This window comes from Euprymna scolopes, chromosome 5 (genome assembly GCF_053919585.1).
Source record: "Euprymna scolopes isolate OS-2025 chromosome 5, ASM5391958v1, whole genome shotgun sequence".
NCBI classification, from domain to species: domain Eukaryota; kingdom Metazoa; phylum Mollusca; class Cephalopoda; order Sepiida; family Sepiolidae; genus Euprymna; species Euprymna scolopes.
This window is the reverse complement of record NC_136486.1, coordinates 176,337,552-176,349,699: the sequence shown is the minus strand read 5'-3', so window position 1 is coordinate 176,349,699 and position 12,148 is coordinate 176,337,552. Positions and strand designations below refer to the sequence as shown.

Here is a 12,148-nt window from a genome sequence, read left to right as displayed (position 1 = left end):
GTGTGTGCATATTTTTTTTTTTTTTTTTTTTTCACAGTGATCACCACTTATCAAGGCGCGGAAGCCACTCAGGGATAAGGGTTATTGCAAGTACATTATGTTAGTGTGGAGATTTGATGAAGTGTTTAATTAAGGGGGCGGTTCATTAGGAGTTTGTTAACATTGGACTTGAACACATCCAAGTTGTAGTCCGGAGGGAAGCAGGCAGACGGAACAGAGTTCCACAGGCGTGCAGTTCTAAGAAAGAAGCTTTGTTCATGGAATCCACATTTTGATTTAGGCACAGATATAGTGGGGGAAATTATTCACAGTGGATTCAGCTAGACGGGTGTTTTTCATGAAAGATTGGCGAGGGGGGACCAGAGATTGGAGTTCAGACGAGCACCTGCCATGGAAATAATAATAAAACAAGGATAGGCTCGCAACGTCTCTTCTGTGGGAGAGAGGTTACAGGGTAGAGAAAAGGGCATCCCCCACTAAGCCACGAAGTCTATTTTGTACTCTGTCCTCTGAAGTAATTTAAAATAATTTCTGGCTATGAAAAAGAAAAATCCCAGGTAACATCAGATAGGTTCAACCAATTGAAATTTGCTCTTATTTGAACTTAACATAGGCAATTCCATAGTCAATGATACTATCCATCATACCACTGGTGCACCTTCACTCCAATGTTTCAGAGTAAGAAAGGCATTGTCGTGTGCATTTGTTTTTGGTGAATTATAAACGAAGGTACGCAACACCTCTTACACAAAGTCACCCACGTGTAACAGCGTGCTATGACTGTCACTGCCAATCCCCAACCAGGTTGGCAAGAAGATACTCAGGTCACACTGATTCATGTAGGAAATAAGAAACCATTGATAGAAACGAGTTCAATAATGACGAAGCAAACGATGATGAGTGTTTGCTGGAAACAAATCAGATCTGTAAAACAATGTTTATGAAAATCTCTACAATAAAGCAATCCATACGAAAAGAAAAATAGAAGAACTATGAGTAATAATGCAATTAGATCCATGCTTTTTTTATTATTTGGGGGTCATCAATTATCAAGGCCCGAAGGCCACTCGAGGCTAGGGTTAATGAATGTAAGGTGGTAGTGTAGTAAAAATTGGTAGTGGTGTAAAAAAATTGGGTAGAATTTGATTATTTATGGGGATGGCTCAACAAGAACTTGTTTACATTGGATTTGAAGGCTACCATATTGTATTCAACCTGGAAGCAGGCCAGTGGAACAGTGTTCTAAAGGTGGGCAGTACTTGGAAGGAGCTTTGTTTATGGAATCTGTATTTAGATTTAGGCACAGATAATGAGTGGGGGAAATCGTATGTAGTGATTGTAGCTAGTCGAGTGTTTTTTGTGAAAGTTTGGCAAGGGAGGACCATAGATTGGAGTTCAGTCCAGCACTTGCCATGAAAATAAGAATACAGCAGAGACAGGCTCGCAATGTTTATTCTGTGGGAAAGAGGTTGCAAGGAAGAGGAAAGAGCATCATCTACTGGATTTTGAAGCTGGTTTTGAACTATCAGGGCTGGATAGGGCAGGCCGAGTAGCTCCTGACCAGATGTGGAAACAGTACTCTATTTCAGGGCGTACCTGGCTCTTATATAGATAGAGGATTGCATCAGCAGTGAGGTGCCTACTAGAGCGGTAGAGTGATCCAACGATCTTGGCAACAGATTTGATGTGTTCTATTTCAGATCAGGAGTGAAGGTCAGTCTCAGAAAAAGAAGAATGCTAATAGTGTTTCGATTTGTTCACTCAGAAAGTACAATTTGGATTTCAACCAAATTTTTAATTGGAAATAAATAAAGTGGGCCCCAAAAGTTTCTGAAAAATCATATCGAGAAATTCTAAAAATGGGATATCAGATCAGTAGATTTCAGTTTATAATAACACAAAGTTATTTGTATATCCACTAGATTGAACCCATATTTGTCTCCTCATGAGGGCAGAATTAAACACGAGGTCGTTTTTTAATTTGGTAAAAATCCAGCTCCCCAAAACGTGGTATTCTGAACTAGAACAATTAAAATTTAGAAATATTTCTCCTTCACTGACTGAAAAAAAGATAAAGTGTAGTATCAAAACGTTGCTTCTCGCCAATCCAGTAAAATGAGTCAATTGAAAGAGTTTACAATATTTTGGAAGCTCCAATGACTGTTGAGATCGTTAAGATGACAAACAGCAACTGTGAGACGATGTGTTTGTCTGATGCTCTTCAAGTGCAACTTTGAAAACTTGCCGATTTACCAAATTGTTGATATGCTTTCCAAGCATGCACAAATGCATTGAACCATCTTGATTTGCATCGTACAATAATAGCCTGTGTTGTATTACAAAATGTTCGACTCATGAATTTATGAATAAAGGAAAATGCGTTTATTCATTTTAAGAAAGATAATGCTTTAAATTAGGAAGCGAGAGTAGAGAAAGAGAGAGAGAGAGAGAGTATGAAGAAAGAAAGAGAAACACAGAGAGGGGGAAGAGGAAAAGAAAGAGAAAACAAATGAAAACAAATGGAAAAAAACTAAAAATAAATATAAGGGCAGCGAAAAAAAGAATAAGTGGGGGGGGGTAAAAATATATAGAAAAGAGAATAAGAGAAGAGATAAAAATCGGATGAAAAAAAAAAGAAACAATTGAAAATGATTTTTAAAATCAAAGAATCGATTTACAAACATGGCAAAAAGGAAGAAATGGAAAGCATTTATTTAACAACTCTTGGTATTAGTCGAGAGAGAGAGAGGAGAAAGAGAGAGAGAGAGAGATAGAGAAAAGAGAGAAAAGGGACACAACAAAGAGGAAAGACTGGAACTAATTAAATGCTTGACATCCCCATCTTCCCACCAACGTTTGTGAAGAGAAATGCAAAAAAAGGGAAGAATCCAAGAATTTCATTTCGATATAAAAGCAGGTGCCTTATTAGGAAATTGCAACTCCCAAGAGAAAAATAGCGAAATTTCAAGACCGGCAAGAAAGCTCTACAGACTCATGAAATCTTTTCAAAAAGATCTGAATGGAATTGCCAATCTCTGAGAGAAATCTTCCAAGAATGGCAGGAAATAAAGGTTTGTGAAAGAAACAAAACGGAACATGTATTCGGCAAGAAGAGTTGATGTTGAGCTATGAAGGATAAGACTGCACAACGGAATAACAATAGACTCAACAACCTTTGGCTGGCGAAAGAGAGGAGAACAATAATAACATAAGAGGAACAGCCGATCAGTATTCAAGAGAACAAAGGCAACAGAGTATAATCAACGCAAAAAAAACAAAATAAAAGAACGTAAAAAAGAATGTCAGGAGTTTGAATGAATTGTATGAAACGACCACCTTTTTATTTTTTTGTTTTTGTATTTTTATTTCGATTCTTTGGACTGCTGTTCTCATTTTAAATGTCATTTTCACGACGTTTCCGTCGATATAACCTCTGACTTTCTTTAGGTGTATCTTGTCGAACTCGGGAATTTGGACAAAATTTTGAACGGAACCTTTTAGTTATTTACTTCATGCGTGTAGTAAAAATTGTCTAAACGCCTAAGCTCTATACGTTTACACAAAGAGCATTGCTTATATATAAATATATAGTGTTAGGTTATCGCCTCCACCTAGTCTCAAAAGACAATGGATACCCCCTGTAAGGGTAGCTGCGCATGTTATAGTGAGGCAAAGATTGTGCAATCCCAACCACACTTCTCCTAAATCAGCACTACTTGAGTTCGATGGCAAGAAGAAGTTCCAGTATATATATATATATATATATATATATATATATATATATATATATATATATATAGCAATCAGATAAGTAATCAAAAAGTGTGTATTATGTTAGAGGTTAAATGTGTCATTGCATGCTAAAATAAAAAAAAATTCAAAAAAAAAAAACGGTTGCATGTTGACTAATGCGTGCATCGGTTGCATGAGTCACACACTAAGCCACCCTGCTGTCACCATTGATGCTAATAAACATTCGGTGCACTTAGTTCTGGTTATCCTCAGTTTGGCCAACAAAAGATCTTTAAAAACGAATAGTAAATATAAGAAATAATAATAGTTGCTTTTTGATCGTGAAATAAATTTTAACATTTTAATGTTATCGGCATTTTATGGTTGGTCAGTAAAGATCAAATCAAATACACAACGAAGTTAGAGGATATAATCTTTAAATTCGATTAAGAATTAAACGCTTTTCAAATATATACTCTTCAATAAAATCCATAGTTGTATTGCAAAAACGTTAAAGTCAAGGTGTTTAAATTAGTTACTTTCTGTTTGCTTTTATATATAATAGCTCTTTCTCTTTTCCAGTCACGTGTTATATTGTATAACTATTTCCTCATGACTTCTCGCAATATCGAAAGATAGAAAACAGGTGAAAGGGTTATTGAAAGCAGCAACATTGGTTACTTGTTTGAGCAAATAAAAGGAGAGGAAATAGACAGCATATTAGATAAAAAAGGAGTACAAGAACATATGGAAAGAGTGATAGAAACTTCATGAGTGACGGGTTACTTGGCGAGTTAATAGCAGATTACAGCTAATTAGAACAATTAAAAATGCTAGTTGCTTTTTGTTTTTAAACAAAACAAGAAGTGAGGAATATAGTAACATGTATTTTATATGATTAAAATATGTAGGAAAAACTCTTAGGGAAACAAACGTTGATTAATTTGGCTGTAGTATATATATATATATATATATATATATATATATATATATATATATATACACAATATAAATTGACTCATCGATTTCGATGTATGAGCTTCACACAACAACTAAGTTGTTCGAAATCCACACAGATGATTTGGTTTTGTGTTATGATTTTCTATACAATTATTCACAGTCTAGAGCAACTGCTAAATTCAGTCGATGCAATTGATTGCCACTGACAGAAAAGACAGTAAACCCGAGTAAACCTAAGTAAAGTGTTTGACATCAGAGGTTCCTTTTCCTAGATGGATGCCTTAACGACTGAGGGTGCATCTCTCCTAATAGGTTCAAATGCATCCCTCGATACAAACTTGAAAATTTCTGTCCCAACGCACCATATACAGCACCTAGTATTCCCAAATGGTCACCCATCTGGTAATGAGAAGGCTCGGTGTTACTTAACTTTGGTGACCCAACAAGAACCATTGTTTCAACATGACTACACCATGTCTCAACATTATATACGTGTGTCGATTCTTGTTCATTTAACGATAATTAAATTATAAATTGTCTAAATTGTTAGATCGGGAGGTAGTCTCTTAGATCTGAGCACTTGCTTATATTTTTTTTTTGGACATAAACACACACACACACATACACATACATACACTCAATCAGTTAAATTTTCAATCGATGTATCATAAATCATGTTTCAACAAGAGGATATTTATTCTTATGGATTTTCATGTTATAAGTATTTAGTTCTGTTCGGGTCTTTTTAAGTATTTAATAGGATTGGCTTCCATATAAAAGCCTTGAGTGATGCCACGTCATTGGCTTATATGATATTTATACTAACATTAATCCTTTTTTTTTTCTCTCCAAAAAAAGATATATTTGAGTTGAGATAGCAATGTGGACGATCTTTTACTAAGAAAACAAAAACTACACTAAAAAACAAGATGGTGACAAGTTTTAAAAACTAAATTTGATTGGTTTACAATCAAAAGCAGCCTTCGCTGATTAATGAAACAATACTATGACAAACAGATGAATTCAATGCATCTACATCATTAGTTTAAACTAGTAGGCCCCATGGAAATTCATATATTCGTATTTTTCATCTGTTGTAAATTGATGTTCTCTGAAAAAAATATATTTATATTCTATGAACGTCCAGTACAAATGAAGATGCCACAATATTACTGTACTACCTTTGTTCAAACTGAAGTATAATTTTCCAAGTATTTTTATTAATATGGTTTTAAAAATATATTGAGGAGGCAGGGGGGGGGGGTCTATTTCTTTTTGAACATTTCCTAAAATCAAAAAGCATATAATGGATTTTGCTAAAATATTGGAATACGGATATCTTTATTTTAACCTTTGCAAAGTGGTGTAAAACTGTTCTGTTCACTTAATTCATCTCCAGAGAAATATTCTTCTAATGTTATTTGTTTCTTACTTCGCTGGCATTTTTTCTTTTGACTCACTCTCACAGTCAAATCTATGTTGAATTTAATGGCCATAAAATAAACTATGGTTATGATCTTATCTGTGGACCATTGTCTACAGAATTATTACCCAAACTCCAGTCAAATGGAAGGGGGGGGCACATTAAGCAACAGCTACTCATTTTGTGCCTTGTAGAACAAAAAGGAGTCATCATTTATCAAGACCCAGCGGTCACTCGAGGATAAGAGTTAATGAGTGTACAGTAGTCAATGGGACATCATAGTAATCGTTAGTAGTGGAAATTTGGTAAATTGGATTACTTAAGGGGAACAGCTCATCAAGAACTTGTTTACATTGGACTTGAAGACGACCATATTGTAATCAGCAGGAAAGCGGGAAAACAGAGTTCCACAGACATGCAGTTCTAAGAAAGAAGTTTTGTTCATGGAATTTAGGTTTAAGTGCATGACATTAAAATAATGCGTGTTCCCGCCAGGTCTTACTCCCCGCCCCTACAACACCCACTCAATATATCACAAAAAATATAACTGTTTGTAAAAAAAATGTTAATTTAAAATAATTTTAAATTTTACTTTCAGAAATGGAAATTTTTGTTGAATTTGAATGATTTTTTTTGTATTATTTTTTATTATTATTGATTATTGATTTACCTTTTAAAAGTGTAACACTCTTGAAAGCCGAGGAAAGTTTGTGTAGTAATACAATCAGGAAATTGTCCCCGGTCAGTTGGGACGCCTCCTCCGTACACTGATCATAAACGATAATTTCAGCATTTTCGTCAGCATCGATGTGGCACGTTTGAGTCAGTAAGTCTTTGATATGAACCTGAAAATAGAAAACAACAGAATTTGCGTGAGTAACAAACATAATATGCCCTCCTTATAGCAACTGTTTCAATATATTACAAAGCAAGAAAAAAGAAAAAGAAAGCTGACAGTTTGACCTAATTGCAGTGTTGTTTTCGAAATAACTAAAGTAATTATTTTTTTAACACCCTCCCTCTATCTTAATTTGAACCCTGGTGATCCAATGAGAATGAATATTACAATATTTCTTTTTACCATAACCAACTTGGAGTCATACTATAATAATATAACTATTAAAATGTACAATAATTATCCTTCGTTTGTTTATGAAAAAGTTTTGCTTAAATAGTTTCATCAAAAAGTTTTGTTTTACCCTTTTGTTTTACCCTTCTAAAAAAAAAAAAAAAAAAAAAAAAAAAAAAAAAAACCCCAGCTCAATCTATGTTTGCTTACAGAATGCCGTGTATAAAGATCAAGGTAAAATCAGTGTCAGACGAAAGCTGTCCCTTTTGTTTGCATCGTTGGCTAGCGTCCTTATACTCTACTTGATCCTAGTTTGTTTGTTTTTTTTTAACAAAAAGAATATCTTCAGTTTTAAATTATACAAACAATATTTTTAATAAATTTAAACAATTTCAAATTTGTATAATTTAAATAACAAATCGGCTCTCCGTTCTCATCTTAAGTGTTATTTTCACAATGTTTCAACTAATTTAGCCTTCAACATTCTTCAGGTGTATCATCGGGCGATACTAAAACTACAATTATGAATTGCTTAAAACCTTTACCCGGTCATGGCTGATAGAACAAGAACATGCTACCCTCAGGGATTAAATAAATACCATTCAAAATTCAAAATTCTGTACAGATTCCAGAGTTTGACAAAAAGATTCCAGAGTTCGACATGTAAAAATATGATTATATTTAAGAAACGGAACATTTTTTTAACTCATAGCTCTTAAAAAATATGAGTGTTCGAATGCTAGTGAGAGCAGTATCGAAAGCAATACACACAAACTCAAACATTATTATGAAAGGTGAAAAAGTTTGTTTCGTGGTCACTCCCACAAATGCTAGTGACTTCATGCAAACATTTGTTAAAGGAAGTGAAAAAATTCTATTTTCTTTGGTCTTGCAAGTTACCTAGATATTGCTCATTTTCCCTCCCTCTTTTCCTAAGAGTCATGCCCTACTGGTTAAGAACCATTGATTTCACAGATATAACACAAAGAACAATTTCATAAAAGAAACATCAAAGTAAAAAAAAAAACTTCGCTTTTTAATTTTTTCTTTTTCCTAAATAAAAATGTAAATATCAAAATAGTAGCAGGAGACCCCATGTCTGCTGGTTGAGAGGTGATAATATTAATACATCGAATTAATATATCGAATAGCTTTGTGCCACACTAGAGTGGATCAAATGTTGAATATTTTAGAAGTCAAAAATTTAAACCTGGTGAATTGAGGAATGAACAACTGATTTTAAATTGGATAACAGAAGAAAACCTCTCAGATTATGCCAGACATGAGTGGGCAATGTCCACAACATAAGGAAAAAATGCACGCAACACCCCCCCCAAAAAAAACACAACATACCTCAACTTGAAAACATTCGGCGCCAACGTCGTTAATCTATTTTATAAAGAACAGTTGTGTGTATGTCTATGTCCACTTAAAAGTTAAAAACTACATAAGAAAAAGCAGATATATTCTTTTTCAGCATTGCCTCAGAAAGAATATGGACATCATCGATCTTTGGTTTGGAACTCAAACTAAAATACACTTTCTTTGCCCCCAGGCTAGGATTGAAGTGCAAACCAAAAACTATTTGATTTGGGGGAATCTTAAGTAGAATGACCCTCGGTGTGTTTGAGGTATTTTGGGGGGATGAGAACTCTAGTTAGAATGAGCATAAACAAACAAAGGTACAGTGAAGAGGGTGGCCAAAGACGCCCCCCCCCACCTCAATTTTCGAGTGGCCTTGTGCTAATTTTTTGCTTTATATAATTTCTGCAGAATACAAAATATATAACTCAAAGTGTAGTATCTGTTCTGCTTCGGGAGTTCTTGAATGAGAAGGACAGGGGTCAGTAGAGAGGTGATAAAAAAGGAGAGCAAGAGAGAGAAGGGGACAGTTGGAAGAAATATGTTAGTTTTTAACTTTTCTTGTTGACCATGCCACAGGGCAACGCCGGGTAGCCATATGATATACAAAGGGAAAAAAAATTAATTTTTATAAAGCAGTGCTGCATTTTCTTTATCACAAAGAAAATGAGCATTTCGCAATATCTCAATATTAATAGCGTTTTCACTAGAAATCCATCTCTATTCATAATTCTACATATATCATCTCATCGATTTGTAAAAGTTTTAAGATTTAAAGGAGTTACTAATAAACGATTTCATTTTATTAAATATTTGCAGATTTCGACAATCAATTTAGATAATAGAAGGCAAAGATTGATACAACTACTCGACTTTTTTCAGCCACCTTCTTTCAAAATGGAGAATATGTCCATAAAACATTTCGAGTCCTAAGCATTATATATCAAAAAGTACATTTTAATAAGATCATTTATAAGTCAATACATACAATTATCGATGTTACTTTTCTTTCTTCTTCTTTTTTTTTTACATAAGCATCACCACTTATCAAGGTCTTGAGGCCACTCGAGGATAAGGGTTGGGTAGAAATTGGAGATTCGGTAAATTTGTTAACTTATATGGAACGGCTCATCAAAAACTTGTTTACGTTATACTTGAAGACAACCATATTGTAGTCAGTTGGAAAGCAGAAAAACGGAAGACAATTCCACAGGCATGCAGTTCTAAGAAAGAAGTTTTACTCATGGAATCTACGTTTAGGTTTAGGCACAGATAAAGAGTAGGGGAAATCAGTGATAGTGTTTCCTGCTAGACAGGTGTTTCTTGTAAAAGTTTGGCGAGGGGAGACCATAGAATGGAGCTCAGCCGAGAACTTGCCATGAAAATAACGATAAAGCAGAGACAAACTCGCAACATCTCTTCTGTGAGATAGAGGTTGCACGGAAGAGAAAAGGACATCCCCCACAAGGCTACGAAGTCTATTTTACTTCTTATGATGTGTTAATTTTCTGATTTAACAGACTAAATAACAATATAAGCTATATAAAGAAATTTAAGTGATCTCATTTCTAGGATGATGGTATAATCTCTAGACCAGTGGTTCCGAAACTTTCTTTTTCAGGGTGGAGGGGTCTGCACTAAAGAAATTTTCCTCCGACCCCCCCCCCAATCTATATCGGGTTCAAGGATAAATTTTGCAAATTTCAGCCAATATTTTATTAAAAGATAATCGTAACTTTATTCTTCAATTTGCCATGAAAATAACATATGTAGCCAAAAACAAACCATGAATTAATATTGGAATGGATCATAAAAATAACATTTTTCTTGAAATAACATTAATAATTAAGTAGCGATAAATAGTACAATCAATATATCTATAAAAGTGAGAATGTGTGTGTGTGTGTGTGTGTGTGTGTGTGTGTGTGTGTGTGTGTGTGTGTGTGCGCGTAAAGACACTTCTCAACTTATATACTCAACAAACTTTTGATCTACAGACTTGAAATTTGGTATATAGGTTATTCAAATATGTGGGAAACTTTTTAATTGATTTTCATCCGGAAAAACGGCTGCTAAGATGTTAAACTTGAAAAATTGGTACGTGGGATGATCGGATTTCAATTTGTTCATCAACTGTTTCACGAGTGCATATGCATGAATCGTTCACATGACAGCTTCATGTCAAGAATAAGTAGGTTTGAAAACACTTTTTAAAGATCGTGCCAAGCTGGCCTAATGGTTATCATACTTGACTCACTGTCTTTAGGTTTTGGTCTCAGTCAGAGTATTTTTTTTCTTACAAGAAGTGAACTGTTTAGAAAAAACATAATGCTTGCACACATGTCTCAGTTTCTTTCCGTTTTTTTTTTACTTCATTTTTTTAAGGAATTTAATATTACGTTTAATACCGAGCAACACTGGGTACATCTGCTAGTATAGTATACAGATTAGTTTTCAAATGCTTAGAAAATGTACCTTTTTTGAAATAATGTCTCGAAAAATCAAACATATGGAGTAGACAACAAAACAAGGGCTGCATGTCAATTCTTGCTAATAATAAAGGTTCTAATCCAGTCGCACAAAGATATATTTTTCATGCCTATGAACGATTGTTACTGTTTACATAACCAAAGAGAAAAACTGCAGGGAATTTTTAATAATAACTTTAGAAATATTAAAAAATGATATTACTCACTATGTCAAAATAGTTTGGAGAGGAATGTTTTATATTCGAAATAAAGATTATAGTGAAATTGTAGCCATGTTTTTATACAGCTGAAACAACTTGTATTAGAATACGGTTTATATGAGAATAGAAACCGAATAAAACAAGTTTATATATTTTATTTATTTTAATTATTGAAATCCTTTGAGATGAGTCATTTGTTTATTTATTTATTTGTGGACTGTTATCCTCATCTTCATAATTGTTGTTGTTTCACCCTTTGTCCTTCTTCAGGTGATTAACCGTGACAGGATAAGAATGCCGAGTCTCTTAACTGTATCCTCAGTAATTACTGCCTTCCATAGTTGTTGTCTAACCACGTTTTTGGCCAACTAATCCTCTGGCCAGCTTTGGGTAGGATTGAATCAGTTATCTTCAGACAATGCTCACCTGGAACCATAGAGATTAAATGCCTCTATCCACTGCGCCACGAGTTCTGTTGCAGTTAACCACCTGAAGAAGGCCAGAGGATAAGTTGGTCGAAACGTGGTGAAACAACAACAATGAAGATGAGGATAACAGTTCGCAAATAAAATAAATAAATAATCTAATTAAATAATGTGTTACAATTAATTCATCTAATTAAATAATGTGTTACAATTCATCTAATTAAATAATGTGTTACAATTCATCTAATTAAATAATGTGTTACAATTCATCTAATTAAATAATGTGTTACAATTCATCTAAATAAATAATGTGTTACAATTCATCTAATCAAATAATGTGTTACAATTCATCTAATCAAATAATGTGTTACAATTCATCTAATCAAATAATGTGTTACAATTCATCGAATCAAATAATGTGTTACAATTCATCGAATCAAATAATGTGTTACAATTCATCGAATTAAATAATGTGTTACAATTCATCG

General features: G+C 33.9%; 1 protein-coding gene across 9 annotated transcripts in view; it reads right to left on the bottom strand.

The window, feature by feature from the left end:
* LOC145277048 (uncharacterized) overlaps positions 1-12,148 on the bottom strand; it is a 337,642-nt gene that overhangs the window by 120,824 nt on the left and 204,670 nt on the right. For all 9 annotated transcript variants that reach the window (XM_080128695.1, XM_080128698.1, XM_080128691.1 and 6 more), the window contains one exon: positions 6,786-6,960. In XM_080128695.1, the coding sequence (XP_079984821.1) occupies positions 6,786-6,960 (175 nt within the window). The remainder of the gene's footprint in view (positions 1-6,785; positions 6,961-12,148) is intronic.